We start from the raw sequence: 20,392 nt of genomic DNA on the forward strand, positions 1-20,392 counted from the left end.
TATCTATATAGCAAAAAAAAAAAAAAAAAAAAAAGATTCAAGTCTTAATATCCAGAGCCTATCACAGTAACTGCAGGTTCAGTAGTTTGTTAAACTGAACTGATATGAATTTCATTTTAATCTATCCTCATCCCATCTCTGAACTTCTTGAGCTCCCAATTTGGATATTCAATTGTCCTCTTGACACATTCCCTGGATGTCTCATGGGAAATGCAGCCTCAGAATATGTAAAATGAACTTGCAATTTTTAACCTCCTCTTATTTCTCCATTTTTCTTTTCCCTTTTGGCAAATGGAACTATCACACCTCTCTCCATTATTCAAAGCAGAAATATTGCAATCATTCTTGATTCCTACCGCTCTCTTACTCCCTATGTTTAATCCAACACCAAGTCCTGTCATTTCTATGTTCAAAATTTGTCTTGAATCCACTTACCTTTCTCCATTTTGATACCAACCCGAGATCAAGCCAATGCTTTCTTTTGTCTGACTTTTGGCAATAGCCTCCTAACTGGTCATCTGCCTTCCGACATTGTCTCCTTCAATGCATTCTTCTCACAGCAGACAGAGAGACCATTCCAAAAAGAAAAATCACACTCCAACGATCCCTTGGTTACAACCCTTCAGCAGTTTTCTGTCATGCTAATATATAACAAATTTGCTTGGCAAAGTCTACAGAGCGCTGGTGCCCTGGCCCTCCCAACGTGTATCCTTCTCTTGTGTCATGTCCTCCTTGGCTCCCTGAGTTCCAGCCACAACAGCTTTCTTTCAGAAATACATCTAGTTTCTCCCCATTTTCAAGTCTTTGCCTGATACCCTCTTTCTTTCTCTTGCACAGCTAACTCCCGCTAACTCTTCAACATCACTTTCTCAAAAAGGCCTTCTCCACAGCCTCTATCTGAATTAATGTTCCCTTTATACCCTCCCCTCACCCTATTCCTTCAAAAATATAAAATCTTTGAAATTATGTTTAAAACTTTGCAAAATAACATAAGTTCACTTAAAACAAAGCACTAAAAGTTTCCTCCAAAACAAGATTATAAAATTAAAGATAAGGTGAGACATAAAGCTATCAGGGAAATTATAAAAACTTTCTTTGAAAGAAGTCACACATTCCTTTTCAGGCTTCTATGTATTTTTTTAAAATAAGGTCTTTCCAAATACTAATTCTAATCATACCAAATTAGATACGATATTTCAAACATTTTATGGAACAATTCTGATTATGTTTCCAGCCTAATATTTCATGCCTGGAAATGGGCAAGCCAGTCTCCTAGTTATTGTTTTCTGATAGAAGTAAACATTATCAAATGTATTTTAAAATATTCTGTTAAGACTCATATTAATACTCATTCTATTAATAATACTCATGATTTTTAAATTATTAAGACAACTCTGTTTACCATAAAACAAGACAGGTGGGTTTCTTATAAGAAAAGAGGCTGGCTCTAAAATGTTTAAAAAAGTACTCTAGTTGGTCCTCATACAGCCACTCTTCCCTTCAAAACCCACCAAAAAACTGTACTATTAAAATAAAAATGTGTGTCCACAAAACAAAATTTAACTCAGCCTACCATACTAGGCGTCTAACTTGTCATCTTGTTGTCCTTAGCACCACACAGTATACAATAAAACAAGTCACAGACAGGAAACAAGTCATCATGAGTGAGCTATGGTCAACATGACCTCTGAATTCATTTTTAATAGCATATTTAATTCACAAATCTATCAATTACTAAGGCTGTCAGGTCATGTCAACCATATAAACCAAGAGTTTGACATCAGTTAGCTCAGCTCATACTTTCCTTTCACTAAATGACAATTTACACGGTCCAACAACTTGAAGATAATAGCCACTAGTTAGAATTTTGTTGTAACTTGTAAGATCTCTCAATTTTTTTCTTGAAAAAAGAATAGCCCAAATCAGATACTGTGGAATCAGAGAACTGGTAATAAATTTCAGTGCTACTACTTTTAATCAGTGTCACTTAGGACAACTGACTTAATCTCACACAGGGACTCAGTTTATACATCTCTAAAATGGAGACAATATTATTATTAGGGTTATTTGAAGAATTGAAAAAAAATATGTAGAGTACCTTTCAAAGTACCTAACACAAATTGCTCAATAAAGTGTAGTTGCAAAACTAAAAAAGAAAACTCAGGATATGTTTAAAATGTATCTCTATCACAAACCAAAGTTATATTGCTCTCTAAAGGGTAAATACAAGTCTTAATTCAGCTTCAAAATGAAACTTGTTATTATAGCAATCATAACATGCCCTTGGGTAACTCAAGTACTGGACGATGTGAGAACTGGAGACAAACTGAGGTCTGAGTCTTGACTCTACCTCTTAAGGGCTGAACACTTTCAGAGAAATCTTTGAGTCTGTCTATGCTTTATGCTTCTGTATGTAATCAGTGAAGGGAAGATAATCTCTTTCTTTCGTCTTTTTTTTTTTTACTTCAAGACCTAATACAACATAATTACCAATGAACCACAGACCTATCAAAAATCAAGATTAGATTGATGTGTACATGTGTACATATGCATGTGTATCTGTATATAACATTCCCACCATAAATGTAATAAAATTAAAAGAAACCCCAAGTGATTCATGAATCAAAACAAATGTATAATGACAGCTTTCACAGAAACCTATCATTTATTAATTTCTTCTGGTAATCACTAAAGAAAGAAACATATTATCCAGAAAGCTAAAACTACGAACAACCTCATATAGCTGATTAATGGGAGAGTACGAATCTAAGAAAATGAGCATACTGATAGACATACTTTCCTACCAGTACAAAGTCAGCCTCTATTTATATTTCCTAAAATATTATTTATCACACTTTTTCTTACTTCGAGTTGTAAAGGCAACAGCTTCCTACATTAAAGCTTAACTGAATGCTTTAATTGAATTAATATTTTACAAGATTTTTCCTGATTTGTTTACATTTAGTTATTCTAAGTACTATAGAAGTCTGAAAATTGAACATTTCCTGTTAAATGAGATAACAGAGAAATGTTCTCGCCTTGGCATGCTGTAAATTTGAACTCCAAGATTCTAGAGGAAGGCCAGGCGCAATGGCTCACACCTGTAATCTTAGCACTCTGGGAGGCCAAGGTGGGGAGGATTGCTTGAGCTCAGGGGCTCAAGACCAGCCTGAGTAAGACTGAGACCCATCTCTACTAAACATAGAAAAATTAGCCAGGTGTCCTGGTGCACAACTGTAGTCCCAGCTACTTGGGAGGCTGAGGTAGGAGGATCGATTGAGCCCAGGAGTTTGAGGTTGTAGTGAGTTATGATGACACCACTGTACTCTGCCCAGAGAAACTGAGCAAGACTCTTGTCTCCAGAAAAAAAAAAAAGATGCTAGAGGAACCTCACTGGGTCCCAGAAAATCAAACAGCCAGGGACAAAGCCCTATAAATATCTTAGGTATATAAATTAATTCAAATAATGGAAATGAAGCAGAAAAGTAAAACTAATAGCTACTTACACTTTTATATTATAATTTGGGTGGTAAACTAATGGTGCTATGATTTTACACATAAATGTTTTACTCTCACAAAATAAATGAAAGGGTTCTTTTATACTTTAATTTTAAAATCAAGCTGTTAAGGTTTAAATGGATTTCTACATATGATAAAAAGGAAGGACATTTCTACCTTTTACTATTTTTTTCTGAAAACTTAATTAATCTAGTATATTTTTATATCAAAATTTTAAAACTAAGGTGGAAGCAACCCACCTTGAAGTATTCAACAATAGATGAATGGATAAACAATAAAAATGTAGTATACACATAAAATCGAATGTTATTCAGCCTTAAAAAAGAAGGAAATTCTGACACATGCTACAATATGGATGAAACTTGAAGACATTATGTTAATTGAAATAAGCCAGTCACAAAAGGACAAATATTGTATGATTCCACTTATATCAAGGACCTAGAGTAGTCAAATTCATAGAGACAGGAAAAAGAATGGCGGTTGCCAGGGGCTTGGAGTATGGGAAGATGGGGAGCTATTGTTTAACAGAGAGTTTCAGTTAGGTAATATGAAAAAGTTCCAGAGATTGATGGTGGTAACAGTTGCACAACAATGTAAATGTACTTAATACTACAGAAATGTACATTAAAAATGGTTCAAATGGTCAATTTTATGTTATGTATATTTTACCACAGTAAAAAAAAATCAATATATCTGGACATATTAACAATAAATAAGAAAATCCATATAATCTCAACAGATGAAGAAAAGTGTCGATAAAATTTCACATGCTCTCTGTAAACTAAAAATAGGTAAGCCTAACAATGGCCTGATTGCAAAACCAGGTGTAATTAAACTATGGCTCTTACAAGTGCTTAACTCCTAATTCTTAATGCCAGTCTAACTCACCAACCCATAGAATGATATTCTTAAAACACAAATCTGACCATGTCACTCTTCTGCCCTTAGCACTCACTGCTTACAAGGATTTTAAGGCAGGAGAGGGCTGCAACAAAAGTCCTGTATCCTGCACACAAACCCACCCAGCAGTGGTTCCCATCTACCATTCCTGTAGCTTGAACTCTTGCTTTGCCTGGCATCACACCACAATTCATCCATACCAAACACGATTCAGTAATGTTTCATATCTCTCTGCATCAGTACTAGCAGCTTCCAGCTTTTTCCAATTCTTCAACTACTGAAAACCTCCTCTTTCAAGACCTGAATCAAACATCTCCTCTCTGAAACCTTTCTAAACTGTTCCACACTCAGAAAGTAGGGATAAGCTATTTCCTCTTTTAAGACTTCAATATTCTCTAAATGAGTATCTATCATAGCTTGTATGATATTAATATTTTAATGCTTCCTAGGATTTTAAATGGTGATTAGTTTACTCTCTTAAATTCATGTTCCTTGAGAAAAGTGACTATATTATGATGTCTCTGCATAAAGGCTAGAATACAAAAAACAATAAATGGTTGGTAGTTGAGTAAATAAATACATTAGAATAGGGCTTTGCAAAATCTATCTTATAAGTTATTCAACAAAAAATGGGTTTTATGGTCGATTAAATGTGAGATATGATGTATTTGATGACCTCTTCTTAGAGATGACAATGCACATTGAGGTATCAAAGACACTGAGAAGTAATACAAACAGAAACTTGTCTTCTTAAATTTATAATACCCTAAGCTTTTAAACTTGGAATCCATTTATAACTCCTGCTAACATCCTATAGAACTAGTATTCTGAGTAATATGCTTTCTCAAACACTGTATTAGCAGATAATTTAATTCCAACATGGCTTAGATATCTATAATACCTGTCTCATAATTAATGAATATTGGAAAGCTCTGGAGTTTAAATTTTATATCATTCTATTAAATGTAATATATAAAATATTACAACAAAGTAGAAATTCTCTCCTATAATTCTCTATTTAGCTGCTGTTGGTACTACCCAGCCACCACCAAATGTAACAACATCCAGGAGATAAAGACTAGAATCCCAATCACCAAATAAGCACTGCTGAATTCCTCTGCCAAGTCTCAAACTTAACAAGGAAACAAGACCCTGCCTAAGGTATCAATGTAAAGGGTATCGGTTGGTTACTTCATAGAAGGAACAGAATCTCTCATACTGAGGTAACCAGAGAACCCTGGGCTACATTTGGGGATTCAGAGCAACTGATCTATTATCCTGTTTGTCAGTACCAAGTAACAGGGACAGGGCCGGGTCATATTGCTGCTTAACTCAATGAGAGAATAAATGTGCTCTTTCTCAACACAGTTTTAGCTATTGTAATTAGGATTTTATTTCTACAGGAAGTCTTCTTTGCCCAATTCATAGGATTTTGTGATTATAACCAGCCGAAACACTTTGTGGGTAATAAAAAAATCCTGCCACCTGGGAAGAATTGTTGAATAACTCACATTTACATTTTGGTGGTGGCACACCTGTCTGTCTTTTTAGTCTTTATTTCAGTGAATGAAAGAAATTAAATACAAACTGACTTATGCATAACTAGTAACATTCAAAGAAACTAATAATTTACTTTTTCAAAGAATTTAGGATTCCAAATTGCTGACTTTTCATTTCCTAAGAATTCCTTTTCTGATTTGCTGTTTCATACACAAACAATTCGTGTATCTTTTACTTAAATGTAAATGAGGCTTTTGAATACTTTGAAATAATTAAGAGAATGAGGGATTTATGCTTGTATGAAGTAAACAAACCTGTTAACCATTTCAGAAAAAATAATGAGCACACAGAAAGAAAACCCGTAAAAAACACAGGAAGATTTCTAGCATCTATTTTCTCATCTATAGCAAAAAATATCGAAGCCCTTGTTAAGGGGTTTGGGAGAGTAGTCGGTAAATGTGGAAGATAAGGAACTTACCTAGGCTAGAATTGCCTTTTGCTATAGTAATAGTCCTCTCAAAAGATTCTTTGGATACATTTTGGAGCATGGCACACTCGGCATTAGAGGCCAGGGAGCTCTGTTCGATTAAGTACTCAGAGCCCTGAAAACAGGAAAAAAACAAGTCATATGGAAAGGAAAACTAGACTTTGGAGTGTGATTTCAACATCGTGCACATTCTCTAATTGGTTGTACTTTATTCAGCAACAATCTATAACCAAAACAAGTTCACAGGTTGCCTTCTGGAAATCTCAGTGTCAGGAAGCACTCATTTGAAATGAGGAGAATAGCCAGAATGCTCTGACACATCACTGTCCCCTACGTCATTATAATACATAAACCATATCTTTAAGATATTACCTTTCCAGTAGAATCAGATAGCACAGAAGAGGTAAGTTCTGCACTTGATATAACTTCACTTGGTAACTGAGATTCAGTCCATGCTATTGTGTTTTCACGTTCATATTGTTGTTCAAGAGCATTTGCAGTTGTATTATAATCATTTATGGTAAAGCCAGAAACAGGCCCTATGCTCAAGTCTACTGGAGGTAGATTCTCGTCCTGTCTTTGCAGGAGATTCTGGGTGTATAGTTCCTCCAAAGACATATGCAGCTCAAGTACTGGTTCAGAAGGCTTTTCAATGACATCCTGATGATGAAAGTATAAAAAAATGAAAAACTGTGACCAGAATTACATCAATGTATTTTATAAAACCACTTCTTAATGAGTAACTATTTAGTGAAAAATAAAACATAACACGATTACTTATTACTCAAAAAGCATTAACATACATATAAACCTATCACTTAGCAGATTACCCACATATCTTTATTTTCACAAATATTTCCTGAAAATGATACATCTCATGCTCTACTGAGTTATATTTATCTATTATGCTGTACATAGTATCATTTTGACACAATATTATGTTCTATCCACCAATAAAATTATTCCGAGTTCAAATTACACAGAGAAGTGAATAACTTACACTTTCAAATCTCTTTCATTTCCATTAAGTCTGACGTTCCTATTTATCACGAGATCATGAGCATAAACAATATGATATTAATTGATCTGGATTCACGAGACCATCCAAAAGAAAATTATTTTGATAGGCATTTATAGGTATTTATGGAGAAGCTAGAAAGCCTTAAAATTCATATTATTATAGGAAAATTTGCATAAATTATATGCAAGATATAACAGAAGGAATATTAATATGGATTGTCATAAAATGTAGGTTCTAATCCAGGCTTTGTTATTAAAAATCTGTACATAACAGAATCTCTCTTGGCTTTATATTAGAGAATTTCTAAAATTCCCTGAAACACAAAAATTTTATAGTTCTGTATAAATACATGTACCTCCTTACAACAAATATACCATATCACTTATGTACTTTGGGCAAGCAGTTACTACTACATGAACTGTTGATGAATAAACATTTTCAGATCAATTTCCAGATCAATTAATATCATATTGTTTATGTTCATGATCTCATGATAAATAGGAACGTCAGACTTAATGGAAATGAAAGAGATTTGAAAGTGTAAGTTATTCACTTCTCTGTGTAATTTGAACTCGGAATAATTTTATTGGTGGATAGAACATAATATTGTGTCGAAATGATACTATGTACAGTTTTCCCTTCAATTCTTTTATTGATACTTTAAAAATACAAAAGTAGTATAGGAATACATTATCACATAAAGGATTCAAGATAAAGACATATATTGTACACACACACAGAGTACAATATGAAATTCTCCCCTATGGTTCCTACTTCCATTCCCTTCCCCAGTAAAAATGGCTGGCATCAGTTAGGTGTTTACGTCAGATTTTTTTATGCATTGCATAATATATACATATAAGTATACATGCACACACACAAGCAAGCCGACATACATATGTATTTTTAAAACCTAAAAAGAACCATTCAAAATAAGTAACATTTTTACTTGATTTTGCATTTCTTTTTACCTTCATGCGAGAAATTTCCAAATCAGCAAAAAGTCAACTTCATTCTTCTTATGACTGTAAATTATGCCTAAGTATGGAAAACACTGGAGTGCAGATTCTGGAGCCAGGATAACTGAGTTCAAATCCTGGCTCCACCACTGTTTTCTGTTAGAGCTTTGGCAAGTTATTTAAACACTATGCCTTGGCTCCCTTTCTATTAGTTGGGAAAATAATAGGACCTAATATAGCACTGCTGGACAGACAAAGAGAGTTAATACCTTTAACTTACTAAAAACAGGCCTGACAACAGAAATGCTGTTAGTTACATTACACATTTTTGTGCACATATGTGAAGATTTATTTGCTATGGACTACTAGAATTGCAATGATGTGTCAAATGATATGCACACTTAAAATTCTGGTATATGCTATGATACTGTCTTCCAACTTTCTCTCATAAAACCACAGCAAGGAAACTATAGATAACTACTAATGCTATCTATATAGCAAAAAAAAAAAAAAAAAAAAACCAAGTCTTCACTACTGCATGTACCCAGAAGCAAAGGGCCCTACCTAACCAACATCATAGTCATATCTTCAAGAAATCACCCCCAAGAAAGTAAATTAAAAAATGAGAATGGACTTTTATACCAGATGCACAGAAATCAACATAAACATACAGGAAACATGAAAAAGTACACTGATATGACACCCTCAAATGAACACAATAATGCTCCAGCAATAGATCTTAACCATAAGGAAATCCTCAAAATCCCAGATAAAGAATTCAAAATATTGATTTTAAAGAAGCAAAATATTGATTTTAAATGAGATGCAAGAGAAATATGAATACCAATAAAAAACTCAGAAAATCAATTTAGGATGTGAATGTGAAGTTTACCAAGAAGATAGATATCTTTAAAAAAAAAAAAAGAAATTTTGGAACTGAAACACTGAAGGAAATACAAAATACATTCCAAAGCTTCAACAATAGGCTAGAAAAAGCAGAAGAATTTTAGAACTTGAAATCTTTTGAAAAAAATCCTGTCAGACAAAAATAAAGAAAAAAAGAATAAAAAAGAATGAACAAAGCCTTAGAGATGTTTGTGATTACATAAAGTGAATGAACTTAGAAATAATCAGTATTCCCAAGGGTGAAGAGAAATCAAAAGGCTTAGAAAAGCTATTTAACAAAATAATAGATGAAAACTCACTAAGACTAGCAAGAGAATTAGACATCCAGATACAGGAGGCCCAGTGATTCCCAGTCAAATACAATGCAAAAAGGATTTCACTATGGCATGTTATAAGCACACTATCTAAAGTCAAAGTGAAAGAAAGAATTCTAAAATCAGTAAGAGAAAAGCATCTAGTCACCTATAAAGGAAACCCCATTAGACTAACAGCAGATCTCTGAAAAAAAACCTTACAGCTCAGAAGAGAATGGGATGACATAGTCAAAGTGCTGAAAGAAAAATTTAAAAAAAAAAAAAAAAGAAAAAGAAAAAAACCCTGCTAGGCAAGTATTCTATATCCAGCGAGATTAAACTTCATAAATAAAGGAGAAATAAAGTCTTTTCCAGACACGGAAATGCTGAGGAAATTTGTCATTACCAGACTAGCCCTACAAGAAATGCTCAAAGGAGTCCAAAACAAAAGGGCAATATTCACCCTCATGAAAACACATGGAAATATAAAACTCACTGGTAAAGCTATCACACAAAGAAGGAGGAGAAAGGAATCAAATGGTGCCACTACAGAATTCAATCAAACCACAATGACAAAAAGAGAAAAAGAAGGAAATAAAGAATTTATAAAACAACTAGAAAACAATTAATAATATAACAGAAACAAAACCTCAAATATCAATATTAACCATGAAAGTAAATGGATTGAATACTCCACATGAGAGGCAGAAATTGACAGGATGGATTAAAAAAATCCAATTAATGATCCAACTATGTGCTGCTTATAAGAAACTCACCTTACCTCAAAAGACACATAGAGACTGAAAGTAAAGTAATGTAAAAAGATACTCTGAGCAAACAGAAATCAAAAGCAAGACAGAGTAGTTATATCAAATAAAATAGACTTTAAATCAAAAACAGCAAAGAAAAAGACTAAGGTCATTATATAACGATAAAAGAATCAATTCAGCAAGAGGATATAATAATTCTAAATAAATATTCACCCAACACTGGAGCACCCAGATTTATAAAACAAATATTACTAGACCTATAGAGAGAGAGACACTAAAATATGATAATAGTGAGGGACTTCAACAGCCTACTCATGGCACTAAGACAGATCACCTAGACAGAAAACAAATAAAAAAAATTCAACTTAAATTGAACTTTAGACCAAATAGACCTAACAGACATTTACAGAATATCCTACTCAACAACTAAAGAATATACATTCTTTTCATCAGCACATGGAACATTCTCCAAGATAGATGTTAGGCTTCAAAACACATCTCAACAAATTTTGAAAAATCAAAATCATATCAAGTACCTCCTCAAAATACAGTAGAATAAAACTGGAATTCAATACCAAGAGGAATTTCAGAAACTACACAAATACAGGGAAATTAAGCATGTTCCTGAATGACCACTGGGTAAACAAAGACATTACGATGAAAATTTAAAAATCTTTTGAAACAAATGAAAATAGAAAAAGAACATACCAAAAAACTTGTGAGATACAGTAAAAGCAGTGCTAGGAGTGATATTCATAGCATTAATTACATCAGAAAAGGAGAAGGATATCAAATTACCAACTTAATGATGTACCTCAAGAAACTAGATGAGCAAAAACAAACAAACAAAAAAAACCCAAATTAGCAGGTTAAGGGATAAATGAAATGAAAAATTGGTTCTTCCAAAAGATAAATAAGATTGATAAGCTGGTTGCGGTGCCATCTCCTGCAGCATCTCCTTCCTCCTTTGTGGCCCTCAATACCCGGACCGGCACTTGTCCCCAGCAAGTCATGACACTGAAGGTTGTGTCCGTGTAGAAGGGTGACAGCCTGGTGCAAGGCATCATTCACTTCGAGCAGCAGGAAAATGGACCGGTTGTGGTAAAGGGACCCATTACAGGATTGAGTGAAGGCCAGTACGGATTCCATGTCCATCAGTTTGGAGATAATACACAAGGCTGTACCAGTGCAGGTCCTCACTGTAATCCTCAATCTAAAAAACATGGTGGGCCAAACGATCAAGAAAGGCATGTTGGAGACCTGGGCGATGTGCCTGGCAAAGATGGTGAGGCCATTGTGTCTATTGAAGATTGTGTGTTCTCGCTCTCAGGAGAACACTCCATCATTGGCTGCACAATGGTGGTCCATGAAGAAACAGATGAATTGGGCAAAGGTGGAAATGAAGAAAGTACAAAGATGGGACATGCTGGAAGTCAGTAGGCTTGCGGTGCAATTGGGATCACCCAATAAGCATTCCCAAGGATGTGGTCTGAGTCCTAGTAACTCATCTGTTATCCTGCTAGTTGTAGAAATATGATAATTTTATAAAACTTATTATCAATTAAAATGTGTTTAAATGAAAAAAAAAAAAAACAAGATTGATAAACTGGCAGCTAGAATAACCAGAAAAAGAAGAGAGAAGATCCACATAAATAAAATCAGAAATGAATAAGGAGACATTATACCTGATACCAAAGAAATAAAGAAAGGTCATCAGAGAATATTATGAACACCTACATGCTCACAAACTAGAAAACCTAGAAGAAATAGATAAATTCCTGGAAACATACAACCTCCAAAGGTTGAAGCAGGAAGATATACAAAACCTACACTTCAGCCTAGGTGACACAGACCCATCTAAAAAAAAAAATAAATAAATAAAATTTAAAAGTAGACAAAGTACATGAATAGACATTTTTCAAAAGAAGACATAAAATGGCCAACAGGCATATGAAAAAACGCTCAACATCATTAGTCATCAGAGAAATGCAAGTTAAAACCACAATGAGACATCATATTAAACCAGTCAGTTTGTCTACTATTAAAAAGATAAAAAGTATCACTTATCTCCAGTGACACTGGCCTTTATCAAAAAGTCCCAAAACAATAAATGTTGGCATGGATGCGGAGAGATAGGAACACTCACACACTGCTGGTGGGACTGCAAACTAGTGCAACCCTGTGGAAAGCAATATGGGGATACCTTAAAGAGATACAAGTAGAATTACCATTTGATCCAGCAATCCCATTACTGGGCATCTACCCAAAAGAACAAAAGACACTTTATGAAAAAGACACCTGCATCCGAATGTTTATAGCAGCACAATTCACAATTGCAAAGATGTGGAAACAACCCAAGTGTCCATAATACATGAGTGGATTAATAAAATGTGGTATATGTATACCATGGAGTACTATTCAGCTTTAAGAAACAATGGTGATATAGCACCTCTTATATTCTCCTGGATAGAGCTGGAACACATTCTACTAAGTGAAGTATCCCAAGAATGGAAAAACAAGCACCACATGTACTCATCATCTAATTGGTATTAACTGATCAACACATAAGTGCACATAGAAGAATAACATTTATTGGTTGTAGGGAAGGGGGGAGTGGGGAGGAGGGGACGGGTATATACATACACAAAGAGTGCGATGCGCACCATCAGGGGGATGGACACGCTTGAAGCTCGGACTTGGGCAGAGGAGGGGCAAGGGCAACATACATAACCTAAACATCTGTACCCCCATAATATGCTGAAATAAAAAAAAAAAAGAAGACAAAAAGTAACAGATTTGGACAGAATATGGACAAAAGGGAACTTTTATACACTGCTGGTAGGAATGTAAATTAGTACAATTTTTATGGAAAACAGTATGGAGATTTCTTAAAGAACTAAAAATAGAACTATCATATGGTCCAGCAGGGTATCTACCCGAAGGAAAAGAAATCAATATATGAAAAAGTACCTGCACTCATATTTTTATTATAGCACTATTCACACTAGCAAAAACATGGAATCAACCTAAGTGTCCATCAGTGGATGAGTGAATAAAGAAAATGTGAATACTATTCAGCTATGAAAAGAATGAAATCATTTCATTTGCAGGAACATGGATGGAAATGGAGGTCATTGTCTTAAACGAAACAAGCCATAGAAAGACCAATATTGTATGCTTTCACTCATAAGTGGGTGCTCAAAAATGCATACACATGAACATAGAGAGAGGAATGATAAGATAATGGAGACTTGAAAGGGTGAGGGAGGGGATGATGAGAAATTAATGTGTATAATATTTGTTGTTAGAGTGATGGATACCCTAAAAAGCCCTGACTTGACCACTACACAATCTATACATGTAACAAGATCGCACTTGTACCCCATAAATTTATACAAATAAAAAAAAGAATATGGGAATACCTGTTAACTAATCTTACCAACTCCAGATTAGTCTGGCAATCTGATATATAAGAAATAAATTCACTGGTGTTTTACTGTGTGTGCTCCTGACAATTAGTGAGGAGATGACATTTGTATATCTTCCATGAACATTCTCTTCCCATACTTTATCTAACATTTTTTCAGGTGTTTTCACTTGTTCTTGTCATTGACATATTCCGAATATAAAATCTTTGTGCTATATACTGCAAATATTCTCCTAGTCTGTCACTTGTCTTTTTAAGTTTGTATTTGTAATATTTTGCCATGTATAAGTTAAATTCCATATGTAATCAAATGTATCAATTTTTTTGTGCTACTAGGTTTTATACATTGCTTAATAAGTCCTTTCATACAAAGTAAATGAAATGTTTTCTATTAATAGTATTCTTATTCTATTTTACAAATGCTTTGCTTTTAGATTTTAACCATTTAGAATTTATTTCACAATGCAGTATGAGACATGGGTCTCGTTTCATTTTTTCTAAATGGGTAATTAATTGCTTCAACACAATGTATTACACTCTTTTTCTTCATACAAGCTATCTCTCTCTGGAATTATTAAATATTCCCGGTACAAAGAATTGAGGCAAGTGGGTATATCACACAAGCAATTAGCACATTTAGTATCCGTAGAAAGAAATGATAGGAAGGTATCATCCTCCACACTCCCAGAATCTAAAGAATAACCTAATGGCTCAATTCACCCAACTTTGATTATTTTATTAGCATGAAAAATAATAATGTACTTGCAACAGAATCGGTTAGCTTCTGTATTACTAAATTAATTATAATAATTAGCAGTAAATCATCTCCTCCATGCCTCAAATAAAGATACAATCAAAACTGCTTTTCATAAGAAAAAGAGGTCAAGTCACCCTTGTTATCAGGGGTTTACTGCAAATGGTATGACAGAAATTTCCATGGATTATTCATGAAGGAGTTAACACAGACACATAGAAAAGAAAGAGCTAATCAACACAGTAGACAACATACGCCCACTTCAGAAACATTTCTGGTTGCCGAACAACCAACTCAGTTTTATTTTTAAAAGTCTTATGGATCTAAAAGAAAACAGTTCTTCCCCCGTAAGATGTATAAAAATAACTCTACAATTTCCCAGTGCAACTTGGTATCTAAAATGGAGTCTTTCAAAAATCCATATTAATATGTGCCTCCACTTGATATATTCTTGTCCTCAGGACATAATGGAAAAGAGGTTAAATTGAAATGTCAAATATACTTGAAAAAGAGCTATTTTTTAACTGCAATGCATAGGTTAAGGTTAGACTTGGGCACATTATTTACCCAGGAAATATATTTACTTAGACTAGCTAAATACTTAAACATTCACTAGTGAGAACTTGCTTTTCTCCAATAAGCAGCCTACCAGAAAATTCTTGCTATACTTTTAAAAAATATACTGCAAACACATCTGCTCCAACTGTCATTCTCCTACTCTTTCTGAGATAAGGAATACTTCCTTTATTGCTTATACACTGACCCTAGTGATGGAAAAGGCAGTATCTTTCATACCTTTGAGAGCCTTCAGTTTTGTCACTAAGACTTTCACAAACACTCTTATCATCTTGACTGGAGTGATTTAATTAGTCTTTGATCCTGATCCCTTCTCCAAAAAACGATAAGAAATCATATCAACATTCTAAACACAAATGTGAAGGCTACAATATTTTGTAGAGAATGACATTAAGTGGAGATTTGTGGGAATATACAGATTTTTTTTTTCATGGAATCCATTAGTTGTGTTCGTTGCACATGGTACAAAGAAGGGTTCCTATTTGACAAACACCGAGTTCAACCTGCACTAGAATCAAAAGCTTTTCCTGGCAGAACTAATATTCAGGAATGAAGGACATGCACCACATTGGTAACAATCTCATCCCTAGTAAGGGAGTGAGAGTGTAGGTATGGATAGTAAGCTGTGGGGGTATGGATGAGGAGTAGAAGGGAAGACTCGTTAGACAGCTATTAATTCTTTATTGGTTGTATTTTTATGTCAAAATAGGAAAAAATAAAGCATATTCTTCCCAAAAGCCTCGTTGAGGTTTTAAACAAGTCTACTAATTTAAGTTTGAAAAACAATTATTTCTGCATTTTGTCATGTCTCCAGAGGAAAAAAGGAAAAGGGGTTAAAATGATTAATCAAAAAATTAAAACCTAGAGCAATGAGAAAGGAAAAAAAACCACTGGCTATAGCCACGTTGTCTTTAAAATCCATGTTTCAATGACCTGCCTCTATTATACCAAATGCCATGGAAGCAGCTATATTTTTCAAGTTCTTCCATGATTGTTATTTTCCTTAAATCCTTAAATGAGATTAAATAATTAATCAAATTAAGCAAACATGTCCCTTTTAAAAAGAAAAAAGCAGGATGGGCCCCCAAATGAAAGAATTTTGTGACGAGGAACCTTAACATGTGGCTACAGCCCTTTGATGTTTAAGCTACTGCACGGTCCTGAGCTCTGCTTTCAAGAATGAGGCCTCCCTCTAACAGGAGTGTATGCTCTACTTAGCTCTTACAACCTCTAGTAGCACACTTGACCAAGGTCAAAGACCTCTTCATTAAGGTGAAGAAATAGGTAAAATTATTCGTCCATTTCCAGTTGGCATTTAAGGTTACAAAATTATTACATATTTACGTGATTCTAAAGAATCTAAAGATTCCTCATACTCTATTTTATCCTTCTTCAAATTCAGTATAGAGGCATCTTTTTCTTAAATATCATATATTACATGGTTTTATTTTATAAATTTAAAAGCCCTGAAATGAGCTCACTTTTTAAGAAAAATAGTCAATTCTAAATTCTATAATAAATCACTATTATGCCTTTTTAAGATAAAATTAGTGCATAAAAACAGGAAGAATATATATTTTTTTTATATATAAAATCTTCTCATAAAAATCTAGGTCCAAAAAAGGTGCCAACAAAAAAAAAATGTTGCAGAGATTTACCATGATGCAGGAACAGTCTACTTTAAAAGCAAACTGAAAGCACACAGGAGTTTCACAATGTGTTTTAAAACACCCTCATTAATGTCTTCTTTGTTGTTTTGTAGTTTAAATATTTCAGTTGATAGGCTGGCTTGCCAAAATTTGCTTCAACAAAAGAGTAAACTGCTTGGGGAAGAAAAAAAGAAGGAGGCAAACAGACTTCAGTAAGCCAATATGTTGTGCTGCATACAGCCAGCATTTGCCCTGTAAAATATATGCTTCTCAGTATGCAGATTGTGTAATCCCTTTAAGTAACAATTACTAAATTAAACAATGCAATCTGTCCCACTGGCAAGAAGTATGCTATGCTCTGGATTAGGAGATTCCATTAGGAGATGAACTCAGCTTCTAGCCCTGAGGCCAGTAAAGACTGAACACATTCCAGACAGGATGCAGCCAAACAGTCTCAGGTGTGGTGAGAGAGGAGCAGCTGCTCCACTCAAGATTATCCCTTGCAAACCAATTCAAGGAGATTGCCCAGCATCATCTGCAAAGATAACAGGTGCATCTTGAACATAAAAGAAAATGCTTTGAAAATATTCTGGCCAAAAACCTTATTTGTTAATCGGGAAAGGAGGAAAACTGTGCTAGACCTATGGAAATCCTACACTTCAGCTAATTTGTAAATACAGATTCCTTCCCACTGAATTCAATTTATGTGGAAAATGTACATTTCATATATTTAAGAAAAAAATATTGTCGAGTCATTTTATCTTAATTTTTAATATTTATATTTCCAACATAGGAAAATAAAGAAAATACATCCATATATGAACTCTTTCCCAAGATTTAATAGATATAAACATTTTGCCATATTTTCTTCAGTCTTTCTTCCTAAAATGACACAATGTATTATGAATACAACTAAATTCCCATACTTGTTTTTCTCCAAGGATAACTTCTTGAAATTGAGAAATATCATGCCCACATATTTTTAGATTTTACTACACATACAAACATATTCATAAAATATATATTGAAGTGTTTTGTGTATCAATTCCAAAAAATAAACAACTCCAACAAATCAAAAGATGAGCAACCTGATACAAAATTGGGCAAAAGATATGAAGAGATCACTGATGAAAAGTGAATATCAAATGGCCAATATTATGAAAAAGTATTCAATCTCACTAGTAGTCAGGAAACCCAAATTAAAATAGTAAGATGCCATTTCACACTCAAAACAATGGATAGGTTTTAAAATATTACTCATTAAGCATGATAGAGTATATCACTAAGAAAATGAACAGAGTTGGGGCATTTAATACTTAAGCCAATAATTTCTAAAAAATAAATGGCACACAGACATCAAATAGTAACTAAACTGTTCATTCAAATCCAGTGACACAAACATACTTTGCCATTCACTGTGATTTTTCTGTAAAGGATGCTTGGGAATTATTTTATATAAAAACATATGACAGCATTAAGTTTAACTTAGCTAGTAAATGTTAAATTAATGCAAGAAATATTTTACTACTCGACTTTACATAGAAGTCAGTTTTAAAACCATTAAGAAAATAAAGTTATTCCTGTAATTTTTCTGAAGTACACGTTGCTAAAAATACAACTTGAGAAATACATGACATTAAAATTTTTCTTTCTGACGTGCAAACTCTAATCAAAGCTTGGAACCCTGTGTCTACTACTGTTTCAGACATTAAATTTAAATAGTCCATAATCGTATGAAATATACCCAATCAACACTAGCTAAATGAAATTATATTTTCATTTGATAATGAATCCATGATTGGAGAAATATAGAATGTCTGATATGCTACTCCCACAACTTCCTATAAGCACGGACCTCTGGAAAATTAAACACAAAGTTTTCCCATAAATGAAATGGTATTTCCTTTGTACCTTAGGGGGAGAGGATGGAAGGGAGGAACCATAGTTCAGGCCATCGCTACAAGAACTGCCATGCAGAGATAAAATAGATGCTTGAGTAGAGTAGACACTATCATTATCAGGAGAATATTGAGACTCAAATGTGGATTCATCTACTAAGTCAGCATCATTTGTGTCCACCTAGGAATAAAACAATAATATCAGTTGGAAATTCTGTTCATTACGTATACGACAAACGGTCTCCACTGGAGACTAAAAGGCATATTGGTATCATTCTTTTATCTATTCTATCTTCTGTATGCCCTCTTCAACACATTAAAGACTGACTGATGTAGAAGAACAAGGATGACTGCCCACCTACAGCAGTGGGTGCTGGCATCCAAGGTTATTTTATTCCATCAATATAAAGGACTAAAGGTAACATTAACAAAGGGCCTGGATCAATTCTAAATTTAAACAGTTCTATAAGTTAAGGAAAATATTTGCTTTTCTCCACTTCCCCTACCCAAATCTTATAATTGTATAATAAAATGAATGAGGTCGTCACTTTTCCTATTCAACTAAAATAAACTGTTATTCAACAAGGCGATTATATATTTGTAAACTCCACTAAAACTATGTATTTTGTTTAAATTATCTTTAACTAGATTTAAAATCATTCAAAGTTGCTGAAACCAAAGAGAAAATCTGTGATTTTATGCTAAAATTATACTAACAAACAAAAGGCCTAATTATGATCTGGTTATGATGATACATTTAGTTATAAACTTCTGTTAGAAAACTCATACAGAGAGAGAGACAGAATTTCACTACATATTTTCTAAAAATCCTACTACTATTTTATGTCACAGAACCAACAGAAAGAATTAGGTTGTGATGAGCTTGAAGCTCTTCTTGCAAGTTATTCACAGTCACACACTAGAAAAAACAGAATTGACATCAATTACTACCCTTCTCTGATATTACCAACATTTTCTGTCTACCTTGACTAAATCCCATATGTTCTACTTCTTTATGAGATCAACTTACTTGTTTAGCCAGCAGAAGTTAGAAGCATTATAACATCATACCAGGCCACACGCTTGAAAAAGCCTATTAAAAATACAGGTGGGCCATTTCAAAGTGACCCACTCTTCAAATACGTTTCACAGGCCTAATCCTATATTTTAAATATATGTTCAAATTCACAAGTGAATCACTATGTGGACGTTTATCCTTACAAATATACATTATGTACAATAATCTACACAGTGTTAACTAAGCCTAATGTCATAATTACAATAGATAAACAATTGTTTTAAGTAACATTAAAAAAAGAATATCTCGATATAATTTGTATACCTATCACTGATAACTTCGAATTTTAGGAGAGATCCTAACAATTTGTTTAATTACTGTAGAGATAAAACACTAGAGACCACAGTAGTGGAGTGGCCAGTCCCAGATTACACAGCTGATTAGGAGGAAGACCCAGGACACTCTTATTACCATAATAAAATGCTACGATCACCTAAAAGTAGAACTAATCTTCTTTCTCATTGGCATTCATTTAAGGAGGTTCAAGGAAGCCACATAAACTCTAGAGAGAATATTATTTCTTGAGGTACTTTAGCAACAATGATATAGAGTGTCTGTGTCCTGCAACATTTCAAAAAGAATTTGCTATGTCTGGGTATTATTAACACTATAGTACCCTAGAAAGTTCACTGCATACTAAGGTATCTAGTTTTGA

General features: G+C 33.8%; 1 protein-coding gene and 1 pseudogene across 1 annotated transcript in view; one reads left to right on the forward strand and one right to left on the reverse strand.

Annotated features, from left to right (window-relative positions):
* Positions 1 to 20,392, reverse strand: part of MPDZ (multiple PDZ domain protein) — a 179,965-nt gene that overhangs the window by 60,697 nt on the left and 98,876 nt on the right. Inside the window, exons 19-21 of the mRNA XM_012665003.1 lie at positions 18,673 to 18,840; positions 6,779 to 7,066; positions 6,398 to 6,521 (exon numbers count right to left, since the gene is read on the reverse strand). Of these exons, the coding sequence (XP_012520457.1) occupies positions 6,398 to 6,521; positions 6,779 to 7,066; positions 18,673 to 18,840 (580 nt within the window). The remainder of the gene's footprint in view (positions 1 to 6,397; positions 6,522 to 6,778; positions 7,067 to 18,672; positions 18,841 to 20,392) is intronic.
* LOC105827010 lies at positions 11,367 to 11,795 on the forward strand (annotated as a pseudogene).

The sequence above is a fragment of the Propithecus coquereli genome, unplaced genomic scaffold, assembly GCF_000956105.1.
Source record: "Propithecus coquereli isolate 6110/MARCELLA unplaced genomic scaffold, Pcoq_1.0 Scaffold95, whole genome shotgun sequence".
NCBI classification, from domain to species: domain Eukaryota; kingdom Metazoa; phylum Chordata; class Mammalia; order Primates; family Indriidae; genus Propithecus; species Propithecus coquereli.